At 43.9% G+C, this 20,842-nt stretch overlaps 2 protein-coding genes across 2 annotated transcripts in view; both read left to right on the top strand.

Annotated features, from left to right (window-relative positions):
* The first annotated feature begins 979 nt into the window (after positions 1–979).
* On the top strand, positions 980–2,944 carry LOC121574369 (vacuolar ATPase assembly integral membrane protein vma21). The gene is made up of 3 exons (XM_041886991.1): positions 980–1,155; positions 1,659–1,768; positions 1,986–2,944. The coding sequence occupies exons 1-3, from the start codon at positions 1,094–1,096 to the stop codon at positions 2,129–2,131; spliced, it is 318 nt and encodes a 105-aa protein (XP_041742925.1). The 5' UTR covers positions 980–1,093; the 3' UTR covers positions 2,132–2,944.
* Positions 2,945–13,872: 10,928 nt separating this feature from the next.
* Positions 13,873–20,842, top strand: part of npas2 (neuronal PAS domain protein 2) — a 63,761-nt gene continuing 56,791 nt past the window's right edge. The window contains exon 1 of the mRNA XM_041885936.1: positions 13,873–14,011. The gene's annotated coding sequence lies outside the window, so the exon portion shown is untranslated. The remainder of the gene's footprint in view (positions 14,012–20,842) is intronic.

Below are 20,842 nucleotides of genomic sequence, written 5' to 3'. Positions count from 1 at the left end.
ATTGAGGGGAGGATGGATGGGGCCATGTATCGCAAGATCTTGGCCAACAACCTCCTTCCCTCAGTAAGAACATTGAAGTTGGTTGTGGCTGGGTCTTCCAGCATGACAACGACCCGAAACACACAGCCAGGGCAACTAAGGAGTGGCTCCGTAAGAAGCATCTCAAGGTCCTGGAGTGGCCTAGCCAGTCTCCAGACCTGAACCCAATAGAAAATGTTTGGAGGGAGCTGAAAGTCCGTATTGCCCAGCAACAGCCCCGAAACCTGAAGGATCTGGAGAAGATCTGTATGGAGGAGTGGGCCAAAATCCCTGCTGCAGTGTGTGCAAACTTGGTCAAGACCTACAGGAAACGTATGATCTCTGTAATTGCAAACAAAGGTTTCTGTACCAAATATTAAGTTCTGCTTTTCTGATGTATCAAATACTTATGTCATGCAATAAAATGCAAATGTATTACTTAAAAATCATACAATGTGATTTTCTGGATTTTTGTTTTAGATTCCGTCTCTCACAGTTGAAGTGTACCTATGATAAAAATTACAGACCTCTACATGCTTTGTAAGTAGGAAAACCTGAAAAATCAGCAGTGTATCAAATACTTGTTCTCCCCACTGTATGTGGGAACTCCTTCAAGACTGTTGGAAAAGCATTCCAGGTGAAGCTGGTTGAGAGAACGCCAAGAGTGTGCAACGCTGTCATCAAGGCAAAGGGTGGCTATTTGAAGAATCTCAAATATAAAATATATTTTGATTTGTTTAACACTTTTTTGGTTACTACATGATTCCATATGTGTAATTTCATAGTTTTGATGTCTTCACTATTATTCTACAATAAAAACATTTTTTTTTTTACAAATAAAGAAAAACCCTTGTGAATGAGTAGGTGTGTCCAAACTTTTGACTGGTAGTGTATATACCATGTCAGCACCATTGACTTGGTCAACGTTCACATCCTGCCCCTTTCAATTGAATAGGTCATGGTCATGTGATGTAACCAGGAAGTCCTTTATGTTTACATCGCCACACTGCAAGAGCCATCGACATTGTAATCTTTTATAGAAATATATTGCTTGTGTCAGTCAGTTAAACCAAAAATGGATAACTATAATAAACAATCGTTAAACTCAATGCAAGGTCCTGTTCCAGATTTCAGAGGGTAAGTTGTTACAGATAGGCAAAGTGTTGCAAAACTGGAACCTTGCTAGCTAACTGAGACGGGATGGATTGTTAGCTAGCTAGATAACTTGCTAGCCAGCTTGTGAACTTAATTTATGCAATACTAGCTACTTGCATGTAGCTACATGCTTACATGTAATATTGTTAGCTACTGTACCTCAGCATGGGCATACAGTATTTGACCCCCTACAAAATCATCACCAGACAAGAAATATAGGTAGCTGCTCTCTCTGCCCAGGGTTAGCAAACTAGCTAAATTACTCTACAGTTAGCCGATACATGCACAAACGAATAATGGGGTTATGCATATGATGAAAATATACTGGAGACATTTTTCTTTTTTCCTTATACATTTCCGCGTTGTTTTCCTGCATAAGAAACAGTGTGTGAATCTAGCAAGTAAAGTGTTAGATGTGTGATATGTGGTCACCAAATCATCTAAATTAAAACAAAAGGGGTTTTCTTTGTTTCATTCTCTTTCAGGAACGATGGATCATTGGCGTCTGTACTGAAGACGTTGCTGTTTTTCACAGTCATGATGATAACCCTGCCAATAGGATTATATTTTACATCAAAATCATATATTTTTGAAGGTAAATGTGATAGCTAAGGGGGTAGCCCACCAAAAATCTAATTATGCGCAGCAGGAGCCACATTGTTGTTGTTTAGTGGAATATTTTATGTAAATGTTCCTAATGTTTTTGTCATTTTCTAAAGACATCCATTTCTGCCATCATGAGGGCTATTCCATAGGCCTACACTGTTTTAATGTCATATACAAAAACATGTTTTTCTCTCTTGCTTCCTTAGCTTCTGGATATTCCAGCAATGACAGTTATTTCTATGCTGCCATCGTGGCAGTGATAGCTGTCCATGTGGTCTTGGCCCTCTTTGTGTATGTTGCATGGAACGAGGGCTCCGGGTCACATCAGACGAGAGAAGGAAAGCAGGACTAGGAGGATCAGGCTGTGTGTGGACCAGGAGAGGATGACCACATCACTACCACAACACACAGAGAAGACAGTGAGGCTACAGCCTAGAGCCCACTGATGCAGTGCAATAGTGGATGGTTGATGTTCAGGATTTATATGCTTGGAGAGGCACGAAAGTATACAATGTGGTGGTCAGGCATAAGAATATACAGCAATTGCTCAATGAGTTTGTCCAGTTTTAGCAGTTAAAAAATTAGGGACAACTATTTTTAAAGACATGGGACCCTATTAAATCTAAGCTGGTAACAGGGTTTTGGGGATGAGTCAAAAACATGTTTTTGATATGTTTTCTTAGGGAAGAGCCTTGTATTTTGGTGTATTGCCATATGCCATTAAGGTAATCAATCATCATTCAGTCATTGTTTTGAATCTAAATACTTGATAAACATCTCTAGGTATCAACCTGATATGAACAGATGTGGCTTTGCATCATAGGAGGATAGATTGTATCAAAATGAAAAATTATGGATAAAATAGATGCTTAATGTCACGTACCACAAATCCATCTTCATGTTAATACGTTTGTTGCTTTAGAATGTGTTTTTTTCTCACAGATTCCTTTAAATGTGATTTGCACATTCTAGTTTGTTGAACTCCCAAGGCTCTTTTTGACTGTCACATATGTTGTATTCTGTTTTTGTTTTCACCTAATTTGATACAATTCATAATGATGCATGAAATACCCATGAAGTTGTTTGTTTTTATTGATCATGCTTGTAGAGACCACCCTGGGTCTCTTTCTGTAAGCTTGTCTCAATAAAGATATATTCAAACTGACACCATGAAATCACACAGAAAGGCAGGGACATTGTCGTCCTAAAATGAAGGTATGCCATCAGGGTTTGACAATTGGGTGAAATAGAATAGTAATTGGGGAAAACAAGGGGTTGTTCAATAAAGCATTACTCTCTGATTTGTGCTTCAAAACTGATAACAAAAATACTTGCAAGTCACACAGCAAATACTTACCGGAAAAACAAGAAAGAATGAAGGTCTTGACTTCATGACAGGCAGCAAACCAAGAGTTTAAAAACATGGAAAGTTAAGACAATCATGGAAACCTTGAGAACATGTCTAGGTTCTGACGGAGGAAATATGGAAACCAAGGCCACTGACTGGCCTAGTAACTTCGAAATGCTCTACTTAAATGGCCAATGATTAAGAAATCTAACCATTGCCTCAAAGAAAAACTATGCATCCTACAAAAAGGCATACCTAGCATTAAACCTCAGATTTTAGTCAGGCTTAATTTATATAAAACTTCAGATTAATGTAATGAACATATAATAAATAGCACTGGGTAGACATACTACACTTACACGTACAAAACAAACCCGTTCTGAAACCAACTCGTCACAGCAAGACTGACAGCCATGTGTTTCAGGTCAGGATTGGAGCAGTGGCGATTTTAGCATGTAAATCTTGGTGGGGTAAACAAAAAACAAAAATTGGGATGCATGCCAGCAAAGCCACTACACAACACTAAACAATACATTATGTGACGAACGGTGCCCACAAACTGTTAGGGCCTACATAAAGCTGTCCCAACAGCAGAGTCCCAACAGCAGTCCCAACACCTTACTACTGCTACACCTGGCTATGAGCGGAGCCTTGTCTGGCAGCGAAACAGTTAATTCAGCCTCATTTATTGCCTTTAAAAAAAATTGCTCATATGGCTGGCTTGCTTAAACAAATGTGGTTTCTACTGACAATTGAGATGTACAAACTATGGCATAAGGGGACGACAAGCGGATAAGAGGCAATCCATAGTTTCGATTAGGATGTCTGCAGTGGGGTTTTCACAGTATGAGTCATATTCCATGTGTCCTGTTCCCCCCTGAAAAACGTCTGCACCTCTGCTAGTCACGCACTCCTCTCTGGATCCATCTGGATGAAAAAGCCCCTGCAAGTCAGTCAGTACACTAGGACGGACGTAGTCAATATAACTATTTGTTCAGCACTTTTGAAATGGACAGCGACAGAATTCAGAACATGGGTCGTTCTTACAGTGTTCTCCCTGTACACCAAGTCAGAACTGTAGGATAAATAAAGGGGGCATATAAGCAGACAATGAAAGCTCTTACAATATTAGATGATTACATTTCTCTAAAACAGGCTATAGGCTACATGTGCACCACCAAGTCAGAACAGTAGGCGAAATTAAGAGGGGAAAATAGACCACATTATCAGGGTGAGTCACATGGTCTACTAAAAGCTTACTACACAACATACACTTAGTATTACTTTCTTAGCTACAGTATACATATCTCCCTGGCATATTACATCATTTATACAGCAGCATACAATACATTTTTGGACTCACCTTGTTGTCCTGTGCTCACTTGAACAGGAAGGTGGCACGCCAGTCCTTCTTGGGCAAATTTTGTCATCAAACTTTGTCATCAAAGTCTGGCATTCTCTGGATTTATGGTGCTTTCAAGACAACTGGGAACTCTGAAAAAAACAAGGTTGAATCATGATGACGTCAGTGATCTTCAGGTCGACGCTCTAGAGGCCCGATTTCCCGACTTACAATTCCAAGTTGGATGACCGTTCAAAACGTATTTTCCCAGTCGGAGCTCATGTTTTCCCAAGTTCCCAGTTGTCTTGAACTCTCTGAAGTCAGATTTCCCAGTTCCGAGTTAACAGTTGTTTTCAGCCTGGCACAAATCATGCTTCATAGACAGCATGGTCAATGTTGAACGTTAATAATTTTATTCTTGGAAAAGAGACCCTTAAACCCAGACTTGGGACCACACAGCCACTCCACTGAATAGCAGGCTAGTGATTGCTTATTTATCTTTATCTGATTGTCACGATCGTTTACGAACGAGAAGGACCAAGGCGCAGCGTGATAAGCATACATGTTTATTTAACGAATAAACACCACGACAAAACAACAACCGAAACGTGACGTCCAAGGTAGCATACACACAACATACCTTACACGGAGCAAGATCCCACAACTAACAGGTGCCAAAAGGCTGCCTAAGTATGGTCCCCAATCAGAGACAACGAGCGACAGCTGCCTCTGATTGGGAACCACACAGGCCAACATAGATCTAGACATACTAGAATCTAACATAGACAATCAACATAGCCAAACACAACACAGAAAATACACACCTGACTCAACAAATACAAGTCCCTTGAGTCAGGCGTGACAGTACCCCCAAAGGTGCGGACTCCGACCGCGCCACATAAACCTAACAGGGTAGGGGCCGGGTGGGCATTCCTCCTTGGAGGCGGATCCGGCTCCGGGCGTGACCACCACTTAATCTCCACCTCCCTGTTGCGCCCCTGGTCTGGTCTGGACCTCGGCGCGCTGCTTCCCCTCTCCTTCCTCCCACGATGTACCAAGCCCTGTTTGGACCCTGGCGTGGGAGACCCCGAACCTGGAGAGGGGCTTACGTCTGGGTCTGGACTGGAACCGCTGACTGGAGCTGGACCCGACGACGGTGGAGCGGACTGCTCTGGCTCCGGAGTGGAGCGACTGACCGGAGCTGGACTGGACCCCGGTGGAACGGATTGCTCTGGCTCCGGAGTGGATCCGCTGACCGGAGTAGGACTGGACCCCGGTGGAGCGGATTGCTCTGGCTCCGGAGTGGAGCAGCTGACCGGTGCCGGACCAGGCACCGGTGGAACAGGCACGGGCCGTGCCGGACTGGACACACGCACCACTGGCTTGGTGCGGGGAGCAGGAACGGGCCGGACCGGGCTGACGACGCGCACCACTGGCTTGGTGCGGGGAGCAGGAACGGGCCGTACCGGACTGGCGGCGCGCACACCTCTGGCCTGGTGCGGGGAGCAGGAACAGGCCGGGCCAGACTGGCGGCGCACCACTGGTTTGGTGCGAGGGGCAGGAACAGGCCGGACCGGGCTGGCGGCCGCGCACCACTGGCTTGGTGCGAGGGCAGGAACAGGCCGGGCCGGCTGCGGCCGCACCACTGGTTTGGTGCGAGGGGCAGGAACAGGCCGGGCCGGGCTGGCGACGCGCACCACTGGTTTGGTGCAAGGGGTAGGAACAGGCCGGCTTGGTGCGAGGGACAGGAACAGGCCGGACTGGGCTGGCGATGCGCACCACTGGCTTAGTGCGGGAAGCAGGAACGGGTCGGGCCGTACTGGGAACACGCACCACTGGCTTAGTGCGGGGAGCAGGAACGGGCCGGACCGTACTGGGAACACACACCACTGGCTTAGTGCGGGGAGCAGGAACGGGTCGGGCCGTACTGGGAACACGCACCACTGGCTTAGTGCGGGAAGCAGGAACGGGCCGGACCGTACTGGGAACACACACCACTGGCCTTGTGGAGGAAGCAGGAATGGGTCGGGCCGTACTGGGAACACGCACCACTGGCTTAGTGCGGGGATCAGGAACGGGCCGGACCGGACTGGCGACACGCACCACTTGCTTGATGCGAGGAGCGAGACTGGGTTCCCTTATAAACCCCCGCTCCTTCTGCTGCCTAACCAGCTCCTCTCGCCGTGCCTCTACACTCTCCTTCTCCCTTATAGCCTCCTGTAGCTCCTCCCTCTGACCAAATAACTCCTGCTCCCTCTGAACCAATAGCCCCCGTAACCTGGTGGCCTCCTCTCCTAACCTGCAGAATTGCCCTGTCGCTGCCACCTGCTGCCTCGTCGTCCACACCGTGTGCCCCCCCCCAATTTTTTTATTGGGGTTGCCTCTCGGGTCTCCGTCGTCGGCACTGTTGGCGCCGTTTCTCCTCTCCTACCTGGGCATCCTCATTCATCGCCCTCCGGTAACGGACGGCCTCTTCCTCCGTAATTCTCCCCCAACCGAGGAGGACATCAACTAATGTAACCTCCCGTTGAATTCCCGGCATTTGCTCCTGAACACGCTGCTTGGTCCTATTTTGGTGGGATCTTCTGTCACGATCGTTTACGAACGAGAAGGACCAAGGTGCAGCGTGATAAGCATACAAGTTTATTTAACGAATAAACACCACGACAAAACAACAAACGAAATGTGAAGTCCAAGGTAGCATACACACAACATACCTTACACGGAACAAGTGTCACACCCTGGCTCTGGGACTCATTATGTTGAGCCAGGGTGTGTTCATTCTATGTGTGTATTTCTATGTTGGTAATTCTGTTGTGTTTAATTCTATGTTTGCCTGAGTGACTCCCAATCAGAGGCAACGAGTGTCAGCTGTTGGCTGGTTGTCTCTGATTGGGAGCCATATTTAAACTGTATGTTTTCCCTTTGTGTTTGTGGGTTTTTGTTCCGTGTTCGGTCATTGATACCGTGGACTTCACGAGTCGTTTCTTGTTTTGTATGTGTGTTTACACTTTAACTAATTAAAGTATGTTCGTTCATCACGCTGCGCATTGGTCTCTCCCTGACGATCGTGACAGAAAAACCCACCATGCAACGACCAAGCAGCGTGTCCAGGGGCAGCTCTTGGGCTGGACATGGGAGGAAGCGCCGGGAGAAGAGACGGTGGAGGCGCGCCGTAGAGAGGAGCAACGGCGTGATCAGGGTCGTCGTCGGGCGGTCGAGAGGCAACCCCAGAAATTTTTTTAGGGGGGCACACGGCATGGACGACGGGGCTGACGGAGGCAAAAGAGGCGGATTCTGGAGGCCACCAGGTTGCGGATACACCGCCCTGTACGTCCTGTGCGGATGCCTCACACAGAGTGTGTGAGGGTAGGCATTCAGCCAGGACGGGTTGTGGCCGCTCTTCACTCCAGGGCTCCTATCCGTCTCCACAGCCCGGTTCGGCCTGTCCCTGCTCCACGCACCAAGCCTACGGTGTGCGTCACCAGCCCAGTCCGGCCAGTCCCTGCTCACGCACCAAGCCTACGGTGTGCGTCGCCAGCCCGGTCCGGCCTGTCCCTGCTCCACGCACCAAGCCTACGGTGTGCGTCGCCAGCCCAGTCCGGCCAGTCCCTGCTCCACGCACCAAGCCTCACGGTGTGCGTCGACAGCCCAGCCCGGCCTGTCCCTGCTCCACGCACCAAGCCTACGGTGTGCGTCGCCAGCCCGGTCCCGGCCTGTCCCTGCTCCACGCACCAAGCCTACGGTGTGCGTCGCCAGCCCAGTCCGGCCTGTCCCTGCTCCACGCACCAAGTCTACGGTGCGCGTCGCCAGCCCGGCCCGGCCTGTTCCTGCCACTCGCACCAAGTATACGGTGCGCGTCGCCAGCCCGGCCCGGCCTGTTCCTGCCACTCGCACCAAGTCTACGGTGCGCGTCGCCAGCCCGGCCCGGCCTGTTCCTGCCACTCGCACCAAGCCAGGGGTGCGAGTCGTCAGCCTGGTAAGGCCCGTCCCTCCTCCACGCACCAAGCCAGGTGCGAGTCGTCAGCCTGGTAAGGCCCGTCCCTCCTCCACGCACCGAGCCAGGGGTGCGCGTCGTCCAGCCTGGTAAGGCCCGTTCCTCCTCCACGCACCAAGCCAGGGGTGCGCGTCGTCAGTCCAGCACAACCCCGTGCCTGGGTCACCGGTGCCTGGTAGGTACCGGTCCAACTGCTCCACTATGGAGCTGAAGCTAACCGCTCCTGCTAAGTCCAGTTCGGCTCCAGCCGGCGGGGCCAGACTGGACCAGGGCGCTATGGGGGGTGTATTGGAGGGTGGTGGTCAAGGCCGGAGCCAGAACCGCCGCCGAGGAGGTATGCCCGCCCAGCCCTCCCCTGTTTTGTTTAGTTGAGGCGCGGTCGCAGTCCGCGCCTTTAGGGGGTACTGTCACACCCTGGCTCTGGGACTCATTATGTTGAGCCAGGGTGTGTTCATTCTATGTGTGTATTTCTATGTTGGTAATTCTGTTGTGTTTAATTCTATGTTTGCCTGAGTGACTCCCAATCAGAGGCAACGAGTGTCAGCTGTTGGCTGGTTGTCTCTGATTGGGAGCCATATTTAAACTGTATGTTTTCCCTTTGTGTTTGTGGGTTTTTGTTCCGTGTTCGGTCATTGATACCGTGGACTTCACGAGTCGTTTCTTGTTTTGTATGTGTGTTTACACTTTAACTAATTAAAGTATGTTCGTTCATCACGCTGCGCATTGGTCTCTCCCTGACGATCGTGACAACAAGATCCCACAACTAACAGGTGCTAAAAGGCTGCCTAAGTATGGTCCCCAATCAGAGACAACGAGCGACAGCTGCCTCTGATTGGGAACCACACAGGCCAACATAGATCTAGACATACTAGAATCTAACATAGACAATCAACATAGCCAAACACAACACAGAAAATACACACCCTGACTCAACAAATACAAGTCCCTTGAGTCAGGGCGTGACACTGATATGATATGATTCATATGATTTGCCAGTAGATTGCCGACTTGATTCATGATGATGACAGCTAGCTAAGATTTTGAAAGTATGATGTTGACATGATCAGTCCAATCAAAGCTACTGTAGATATAACGTGATTTGACGTCATTTTATCTGTGGCCAATGACCTTGAGCCTTCTTCGATGGGCACTTCTAATGTAACTCTATGGCAGCACCCAAGGGGCTTGAATTTTCAAGCTCTACCCTTAGACTTGGCGGTGACATAGTGTCCCCATGAGTGATGAACACTGAGCCAATCACGGCGCAACTAGTGAACATGACCAACCCCTATGCTCCGTACTTCCCGCTGGCTGCCCCACCACCACAGAAAGCTAGGCTGAAACACCTGCATTTTGGAGGTGCCTTACTCTTTTTTTAAAACATTTTAGTCATTTAGCAGACGCTCTTATCCAGAGCGACTTACAGTTAGTGAATACATATATATATATATATATATATATTTTTTTTCTTCATACTGGTCCCCCGTGGGAATCGAACCCACAACCCACAACTACTCAAGAAAGCAAAAAAGAGACCATGTTTGTATGCGGCTATATTAACTCAATGTTCTCTTGTTTGGCTTTGGGGAAATGCTGGACTACTAAATCCCAGCAGTACATAAAAAATAAAAATAAACATGGGGGATTGGAAGTGATGCAGACAATTACATTGATAGAAGATACAATCTATCTGCAATATTAAGCTGATCCATTCCCCCCGAAAAAAAATAAAAAAATAAAAAAATAAAATATATAAAAATTAAATAAAAAATAAAAAATAAAAAATAAATAAAAAAATATCCCAGCAGTACATCGTATGTGACTGGCTGGACGCTTGCGTTAATTGATTGTCATTTGTGTGTAAATGTGTGTGTGTAAATGTGTGTTTCTCACTTTATTTCTCCCCTCTTCTCTGACTAACCATGATGGCATATCCTCAGGCTGCCAGGTCTGTAAGGTAGATGGGAGTTGTATAACACAGTTAATTTCATTTACTTGTCATTGCTCCATGGATCCTGGTCAACTAATGCTAAAAGAATATGTACCATGATGACTCCACTGGTGTGTTAGGTGTGAATTGTTAATAAGGAAATTAATAATTTATGCAACTGCTACCATGGATACTATGACAACCCCTAATACATGTCTGTGTAGGCGTATAGTGATCGTTTTTTATGTTATAATAATCATGTTTTATGTAGGGCTGTCAAACGATAAACAAATGTAATCGAGTTAATCACTTAAATATTTGTGCACACATTTTTTTCAAAGTTTACTTGTAGAGAATTTTTTCCGCTCATACAGGAGTATAAATGCCTTGTGCACTAATTTGGTGGGACATTTTTAGTATATATATATATATATATACACTACCGTTCAAAAGTTTGGGGTCACTTAGAAATGTCCTTGTTTTCCATGAAATGAGTTTGAATAGGAAATATAGCAAAATGAATAGGAAATGTAGTCATTGACAAGGTTAGCAATAAGGATTTTTAATTGAAATAATAATTGTGTCCTTCAAACTTTGCTTTCGTCAAAGAATCCTCCATTTGCAGCAATTACAGCCTTGCAGACCTTTGGCATTCTAGTTGTCAATTTGTTGAGGTAATCTGAAGAGATTTCACCCCTTGCTTCCTGAAGCACCTCCCACAAGTTGGATTGGCTTGATGGGCACTTCATACGGTCAAGCTGCTCTCACAACAGTTCAATAGGGTTGAGATCCGGTAACTGTGCTGGCCACTCCATTATAGACAGAATACCAGCTGACTGCTTCTTCCCTTAATAGTTATTGCATAGTTTGGAGCTGTGCTTTGGGTCATTGTCCTGTTGTAGGAGGAAATTGGCTCCAATCAAGCGCCGTCCACAGGGTATGGCATGACGTTGCAAAATGGAGTGATAGCATTCCTTCTTCAAGATCCCTTTTACACTGTACAAATCTCCCACTTTACCACCACCAAAGCACCCCCAGACCATCACATTGCCTCCACCATGCTTGACAGATGGCATCAAGCACTCCTCCAGCAGCTTTTGATTTGGTGTGTGTCTTACAAATGTTCTTCTTTGTGATCCGAACACCTCAAACTTCGATTCGTCTGTCCATAACACTTCTTTCCAATATTCCTCTGTCCAGTGTTCGTGTTCTTTTGCCCATCTTAATATTTTATTTTTATTGGCCAGTCTGAGATATGGCTTTTTCTTTGCAACTCTGCCTAGAAGTTCAGCATCCCGGAGTTGCCTCTTCACTGTTGACATTGAGATTGGTGTTTTGCGGGTACTATTTAATGAAGCTGCCAGTTGAGGACCTGTGAGGCGTCTGTTTCTCAAACTAGACACTCTAATGTATTTGTCCTCTTGCTCAGTGTGCACCGGGGCCTCCCACTCCTCTTTCTATTCTGGTTAAAGCCAGTTTGCACTGTTCTGTGAAGGGAGTAGTACACAGAGTTGTACGAGATCTTCCGTTTCTTAACAATTTATCGCATGGAATAGCCTTCATTTCTCAGAACAAGAATAGACTGACGAGTTTCAGAAGAAAGTTATTTGTTTCTGGACATTTTGAGCCTGTAATCGAACTCACAATTGCTGATGCTCCAGATATTCAACTAGTCTCAAGAAGGCCAGTTTTATTGCTTCTTTAATCAGCACAACAGTTTTCAGCTGTGCTAACATAATTGCAAAAGGGTTTTCTAATGATCAATTAGCCTTTTAAAATGATAAACTTGGATTAGCAAACACAACGTGCCATTGGAACAGAGGACTGATGGCTGCTGATAATGGGCCTCTGTACGCGTATGTAGATATTCCATAAAAAAATCAGCAGTTTCCAGCTACAATAGCCATTTACAACATTAACAATGTCTACACTGTATTTCTGATCAATTTGATGTTATTTTAATGGACAAAAAAATTGCTTTTCTTTTCGAAAACAAGGACATTTCTAAGTGACCCCAAACTTTTTAATGGTAGTGTGTATATATATATATATATATATATATATATATATATATATATATATATATATATATACTTAAAAAATATTTTTGTTTTTATTTTTATTTATCAGGGGGTGCTGCAGCACCCTCAGCACCCCTACTTCCCGCAGCTGTGAATACAGCCAGGGAAGACCACAAGGGTAGGCAATGGCTAAGAGGTATCTCTTGCTCTCCTCTTCTGAAATAGAATGAAGTCACCCTGTCACCATGGACACACATTGAACTCATATCCTGTAAGGTTATAATGCAATGTAAACAAGGGTGATTCACCAAAGAGCAGTGATTTCCATAAAGGTTGTGCTATTATCAGATTTTCAAATCAATTCACTTCAGGTCAAAGCTGTTTTGGAGTGCAAGGACTCTTGAAATTACCACATTTTTAAGGGTTTTAATAGAGTTTATGTACAGCTTGCTTATAAAGCACTCAAAAATAATATTATATATTTTTGTATGAATGATGACTAAGCATGGAACTATATAAATGCCTAAAACCCACCCAGGGTAGAACATGTATTGCAAGCATTTTGGTTTGAAGTGAATGAAAATAGGTCAAAATAGCAAATAGGAGGGTTATACATGCACTATAAAATAGAGGGATTCTAACCCTTCTTGGGCCAGGGTGCTGGATGTGAACACAGCTCTCTGACCAAGACAAATGATTCAAGCAAGCAAAACAACAGTGATGTATTAAGAAAGTAAAGCTAGAATCCTTAAATGTAATAATAACAAAGGGGTACACCCCGCCTCTGTTTTGGTAAAAAGTTGAAGGATGGGCGTCAATTTATGGTGCTTTCAAGACATCTGGGAACTCAGAAAAATACTAGATCAAATCGTAACGTCAGTGATCTTCAAGTTGCCAAGTCGGAGCTCTAAAAAGAGGCCTGAATTCGAGAGTTGGAATTCCGAGTTGGATGACCGTTCAAAACGATATATCCCATCGGAGCTCGTTTTATTCCGATTTCCCAGTTGTCTTGAACGCACTGAAGTTAGAAGTCGGAGATTTCCGAGTTCCGAGTTCCCAGTTGTTTTGAACGCGGCATTAGAACTGAAACCAAAAAGGCTGCAGCACTGCACATGATGCATGCATAAATTGGAAACATAGCCAATGTGATACAAATGGGACGAGGTTGTCCTGCAGAAGCAGATGCCAGATGGCCTTGGTCATTACTACGAACGAATTGGCTGAATAGTGAATGTTGTCCATAATTTTAGGCGATTACATTGGCGGGCTACGCTTCTATGGAAATGAACTGAGGATATGCGCTCGTGCCGGACGCTCCTCCCCTCCCCAACTGTAGCGAATCTGGATACGACGCGCTTGGTTTGGTCACTCCCTGTAGCTCCTTTTAAGGTGCGACGATGGCTGATGATCTACATTTTGAGGTGTGTGGTTTGGAAAATGAACATCAGCAGAGAAAGCACTTCGAAGAATCTCATTGCATACAGAAACGGTGCCAGTTATATAACACTATTTCATGGTAGTCTAAAAGCCTTTTTGTATTTCTCGGATGGGATTTTCATATCGGAATCGTCGCCACGTTGCTGCTTTACATTAAGTAAGTTAATGCATTACTTTTACTCACAGCAAGTTCAAGCGTAACCTACATTGAGTGGAGTGAGTGACATCTGGCTAAACTTGATCGAAAGTTGATGTTCCACTGATATGCTGGTGCATGATAGTCTGTGGTTTTATAGTCGTGCATTTGACGGAAATGGGATCTTCCAGGTGATTTCATGGTTTTCTATTATATTACCTAATTTGACAGGCTAGACCAAGTGATGTATATTTGATTTTTCATCCAGTATTTAGGAATAAGGCTGCACCTTTTGGATGTGTTGAATAGCCTGTAGCCTACTTGGAAATACAGTAGGCTATCCATGCGAGCCAGACCAGTCGTGGAATTATAGTTTTGGTCCTATATAAAAGTGACTTAATTCTGAAAGGTTGATCGTGAGCACACTGTCAGGAGAGCAGTCCTTACAAAATCTAAGTTATGTAGGTTAATCACTAAAATAGACATTGTTATGTAACTCATGACTCATGAAGAAGCATGAGCCGGTTGCAGTGACGTCACGCCCCAGATGTATTTATTAAAGAAAGGAAACTAAACTAACCCGTGCTGCGCAGTTGTTCTGGGCGTCAGGAGAAAATAATTGCATCGAAAGCTGTTCATCCTTCTAAGAAAATGTAGGCCTATGATTACGTGGTATGATTGATGATGATGATGATGGGGACTCTTCTCCACACACATCCTCAATGTATATCAGACTCTCAGAAATAGTATTGACTTAGTTCAGATAATTGATATTATTCACAAATTAAATCTATGATGGCAAAACGTTAGTGGTCATCGTTGAATTACTTCAACACACACTGCAATCATGTGAGACATTATTTTGAAGACATTACATTATTCAAGTTTCCATTTGCCTTGATACTGACGATTTGATGATTTTTGGCTCATAATGATCCTGATAAAGTGTTCCAGGAGCCTTAATTGGTAGCCTATGTTGATGGTTTTACTCTTGTTAATCTGGTCTGTGATGAGGCTGGTCCCATGTGGTCAGGCTTTTAGGAGCCACAGTGAGGTGAGGTGAAGTAATGGTGAAGTGAAGTAGCTAAGCTTATTTAACTGAGCCAACCCACTAATAGTTAGACTTTTAACTCAAGAGATACACTGTCTGCCCTCTACTGGCTGCCCTCTCCTTTTATTTTCCTTTTCCTCACTCATCTGCCCATTTTTATCTATCTCTCCATGAACCTTCCCATCTATAGATACTTCTTCCCTTTCACTCTCACTGTTTGCCTCTACTATAGAGTACCACAGTATGAGTTATAATACCAATAAAACCTAGCGGTCAAACAGGGAAATGGTTCCAATTGTTTTTCCACCATTCATTTTTCCCATAGGGGATTTTAGAAACACTTCAAATAAGGGCTGTGTTTTGTGTAGGCTTACCCTGGCATGACGTTTTGATAACCGTGTAAATCTCTCAAGGACAAGGTGACTTTTATCAAAATATTCACCTGTATTTACCACCCCAAAAATGAAATGCTAATTAGGCTAATGTGGCTATCATAAAGAACTACAAATGCCATGATGATCTGGACGAGACTGCCGAATCGAGGCAAAGGTAAGAATCTCTGAATTAACTATCTAATGTTAGCTAAATGTAGAAATTAATAAAGTGGCAAAAAAATATTACATTGACACAATACCTGTTAGCAAAGGTGTCAGCTAGAGATGACGTACAGGAGCTTGCAGGGATTTCTAATTTTGCATGATGTCTACTTTGATACTAATTAGCATTTTCGAATCTGAGAGTAAATAGAGCCGAATATATTGATAAGTCACCTTGTCCGAGAGATTTACATGGTTATCAAAAAGTCACGTCAGGATAAGTCTACACGAAACACAGCCCTTATTTTAAGTGTTTCTAAAATCCCCTATGGGAAAAATGAATGGTGGAAAAACGATTGGAACCATTTCCCTGTTTTACAGCTAGGTTTTATGACACCTCCACTGTGGGGCTCTATAAGGTCTTCCTAGCAAAGCTGTGTCATGGCAGTATAGAGGGTCAGTTCAAGCCTTGGTTATAAAGGTTGAAAATATACAAATGCTTTTTATGAGCCTTTAGAACAGATGCAGTGAGCTCTGTTAAAGAGGTGATGCTATAACCTTTACTTTCACAGAGCTCCTTGACAGGTTTTTTTTAAATCGGAAGGGTGTACAGAGAGGAAATGGGGGTCTCTGCCCCCTCCTTATGCTGTAGAGGGTTTTCACGTCTCTCTGCCTGAAAAGATGCTGTGTGAACGTTAGGTAACTGATGACACGCAGCCTCTGCTGTTACGGAGCCTGCTGGAGGGAAAGTAGGTTACTGGGCCATGTCCTGCAAGCTTAAACGGAATGCTAGTTGGAATATCGCTGGAGATGCTAAATGTGACTAGCCATGCACAAATGGAGCAGGTCCATGCAATAGCAAAGTCATTTTTTCCCCTGTGCTCTGTCCCTTTAAGAAAGACAGTGGCTCTCTTCAAAGCTTTGATGAATGTTCAACTCATGACGATTCATTTCAACAACACAATAAATGAGTGAAACATGACTTCAGGTTTTTTTTATAGGGGTTTGGAGATGAGCAGCGAATTCACTTTATTCTTAAGTCTAGCCGTGAGCAGTGAGGATCGATCGCAGAGCACCATTTCCTGTTTCTATAATGTACCTGAGAATGCTTCATTATGTACTCTTTCAATGGAACTGACCTACTTGTAGTTTTTCATTGCATAAAGGCTAACCTGAGAAGAGTGTCTGTATCACTGAAGTGCTTTTATTATCGTGTTATTAGGTATTGTTGTTAAAGGGAAGCATCAAGCTCAACTCAAGTGTGCTGGCTGGAGTTTTTCTTTTTAAAGGGCAGTTTTATATCACCAAAAACTTAAATTTTTTGAAGCGACATGTTAGCATTGTGACACCCAGGTGAACTCCTCTATTCTGGGACATCAGTGAGGATTTAGCCTACTGCAGCGGTTCCCAACCTTTTCCGTTCTGAGGACCACCAAATCACTGTCAACAGCTCTCAAGGACCGGCATTCGCGTAGTCGCAGAATGTTTGTACATAAAATATTTTCCCAGTTAAATTTAGAGTCAATTTTATTAACTGCATATGAATATACAGCTCTCTGTCTCTTGCTTTGTTTGCCAATATTCTATTCACCAGACAATATTCTATTCACTGACACGGCCTCTAACTGTCTGACCTCTCACTTTGGGGTCACGAGGTCTCTACTTTTAGAGTTCACCGGCTAGGAGCATTCTGCTCAGCAGCAACTCAGGACACAATCCAATCAAACCTGCACTTCAGAAAAGTGGCTCTGCAGAGAAATAGCAATGCTCCTAATACAGTGTAAATGCAAGTGTTAGGTAATGAAACACATTCAGAGAATGATTCGGAATGGATTCAGACTTGATTAAATCAGACAGACTGTGGTCAGACAGAGACTGTGCCATGACCCTTTATGTCACGGACAGGTCAGGGCTAATCCGAGAAAAGGGTCTAACTCCAAAACTATGATGGTTTGATTTTGGGGTGCTAAATGCCTGGTAGCATTAGTCCTCAATTGCCTAGTGCGTTTGTATGGGAACAGGAGGTTTGGAAGATAGCAGATAGCAGGGGTTATCATAGCTTCACAGGCCAGTAGAAGTCAATAGTTAGTGATTTTGACTACATTTTAAACCTCCTTATACCTCTAGAATTTGATGTGAAAATAAAGGCAGCCACCCTGGCAGTGAACAGCTGTTGCACAGCAAGCATCTATTTACGGGCCCCTCTTCACTTGTTGTATCACCTAGTGGTTATAGTATGTTTCTTTGGGACACTGACAATGGCATGTCACATGAGTGTCAGCTGCACTGTTCCACATTAGATATCAACATAAACATGCCTCACATCACCAACATCATGCATTTGATAGTTGGTTTCCTGCCGCTTATGTCCTCAGGCAGTGACTGACATTAATGGACCTGGACACTGGGGGCTTGTTTCCTGGAAAGTCGTTGTGTAGCAAAATATTTGTTTCATTCATTTTTGAAGGGCATTGCTAAGCCCTACTTTTGGCACCTAATTGGAATGGATTTAAGAGCAGTAATTAACATTTAACTACTGTACTGAAGTGACAGTCAAGTGTGATGCATCTATCAACAGGATAAGAATATGACGTACTTATAATCACTCATGAGCAATTCCACGGTAACGGAATTACGCTTTGACTCACTTGGGGGTGCCAAATAAAAACCATTGATTTCAAAGTTTAACAAACCATACAAATCTATGCACACTGACTACTTTTAACAATTTCCACTGAAACATTTATAAAAACGTATTTAGAGGAAGAACTGTGCAGAGGAAAACTTTGGTAACGGAATTGTGGTAAAATCTCCCTCAGGTTTTTATGCGACCACTCTTAAATATCTGCTCCGTATTAAGATTCAAAGATGTCTGCAGAAAGAATGGGGTGTCAGCTATGACATGGCACCTTGAGTTTGAACAAATCTATTTTGGTTATTGAACTACAATAAGTGAAGTGGATTTACACCCAGTAACAGAATTACAGTAACAGAATTACATCATGGGTCCCTGATCTCTACTACACAGAAATGCATAATTATGGATATGAATGTCATTCTCCTCATGTTTCACAAGTGTGGACATCACAGTGCAGCACAGCAGAGTTGTACTGTGTTGTATTGTACTGCACTACTGTATTGTACTGTACTCTACTGTGCTCAACTCACTGTACAGTGCTGTACTGTACTGTTCTAACCAAACTTGTGAAACATACACTACCATTCAAAAGTTTGGACACACCTACTCATTCAACGGTTTTTCTTTATTTTTACTATTTTCTACATTGTAGAATAATAGTGAAGACATCAAAACTATGAAATAACACATATGGAATCAAAAAAGTGTTAAACAAATCAAAATCTATTTTATATTTGAAATTCTTCAAATAGCCACCCTTTGCCTTGATGACAGCTTTGTACACTCTTGGCATTCTCTCAACCTACATCTGATCAGTTATAATTAGGTCAGAATGTCAACACATCTGGAATAGATTATTAGCTCCTTTTTTGAGGTAGTGGGCCCAGGCTGCATCTGTCACCAGTGTGATGAGCGATTAAAATAACAGCTAGCATGAACTGGAGATCTTCTATGAAAGCTGCCTCTACTGGCAATTACTTGTAACTGGACTACGGCTGCCTCAGTTCATACTTTGTAGATTCCTTGAGTTGAATTTAGGTGAATTGATAGCTTGTATAAACCTCCTGAACAGTGATATATTATAGAGAGTAAAGTACCGTAGATGTACATCTTTCCCCTAGTCTTTTATGTCCCAATGCAGTTACATAGTGATAACATTTTGATGAAAAATAAATCATAACCAACCAAGCTTTTTTGGAAAGTCAGTCATGGCACCTCCACTTCTTTCAGCAGTGAGGAATATTCTTTGCATGTGTTTCACTTTTTAAAAATGAAGTGTAACAAAGATGAGATCAAGGTTCACGTGCTGATAATTACCCCAGTTGAATAGGCATGACAGACTAAACTACAGGCATGACACAACACAATCCTATCAAGCTATGGATTACATGACAGGTAAAAAAATAAAAAATAAAGGCTTTTCTGCTACTGTCAGATAACTCATATTCATCTAACAGATTAAACATATGGTGAAAATATAGCCATGCAAATCTAGAGGTAGAAAAGCTTGACATGATAACCTAAATACAGTGCATTCGGAAAGTATTCAGACCCCTTGACTTTTTCCACATTCTGTTACATTACAGCCTTATTCTAAAATTGATTAAATTGTTGTTTTCCCTCATAAATCTACATACAATACCCCATAATGACAAAGCAAAAACAGGTTTTTCGAAATTTTAGCAAATTTATAAAATAAAAAAAACTGAAATATCACATTTACATAAGTATTCAGACCCTTTACTCAGTACGTTGTTGAAGCACCTTTAGCAGCGATTACAGCCTTGAGTCTTCTTGGGTATGATGCTACAAGCTTGGAACACCTGTATTTGGGGAGTTTCTCCCATTCTTCTCTGCAGATCCTCTCAAGCTCTGTCAAGTTGGATGGGGAGTGTCGCTGCACAGCTATTTTCAGGTCTCTCCAGAGATGTTCGATCAGGTTCAAGTCTGGGCTCTAGATGGGCTACTCAAGGACATTCAGAGACTTGTCCCGAAGCCACTCCTGCGTTGTCTTGGCTGTGTGCTTAGGGTCGTTGTCCGGTTGTAAGGTGAACCTTCGCCCCAATCTGAGGTCCTGAGCGCTCTTGAGCAGGTTTTCATCTGTACTTTGCTCCGTTCATCTTTACCTCGATCCTGACTAGTCTCCCAGTCACTGCCGCTGAAAAATATCCCCAAAGCATGATGCTGCCACCACCATGCATCACCGTAGGGATGGTGCCAGGTTTCCTCCAGACAATACGCTTGGCATTCAGGCGAAAGAGTTCAATCTTGGTTTCATCAGACCAGAGAATCTTGTTTCTCATGGTCTGATAGTCCTTTAGGTGCCTTTTGGCAAACTTCAAGCGGGCTGTCATGTGCCTTTTACTGAGGAGTGGCTTCCGTCTGGCCACTACCATAAAGGCTGATTGGTGGAGTGCTGCAGAGATGGTTGTCCTTCTGGAAAGTTCTCCCATCTCCACAGAGGAACTCTGGAGCTCTGTCAGAGTGACCATCAGGTTCTTGGTCACCTCCCTGACCAAGGCACTTCTCCCCCGATTGCTCAGTTTGGCCGGGCGGCCAGCTCTAGGAAGAGTCTTGGTGGTTCCAAACTTCTTCCATTTAAGAATGATGGAGGCCACTGTGTTCTT

Source organism: Coregonus clupeaformis, chromosome 9, assembly GCF_020615455.1.
Source record: "Coregonus clupeaformis isolate EN_2021a chromosome 9, ASM2061545v1, whole genome shotgun sequence".
Lineage (NCBI taxonomy): Eukaryota > Metazoa > Chordata > Actinopteri > Salmoniformes > Salmonidae > Coregonus > Coregonus clupeaformis.
This window is presented reverse-complemented; position numbering and strand designations above follow the sequence as displayed.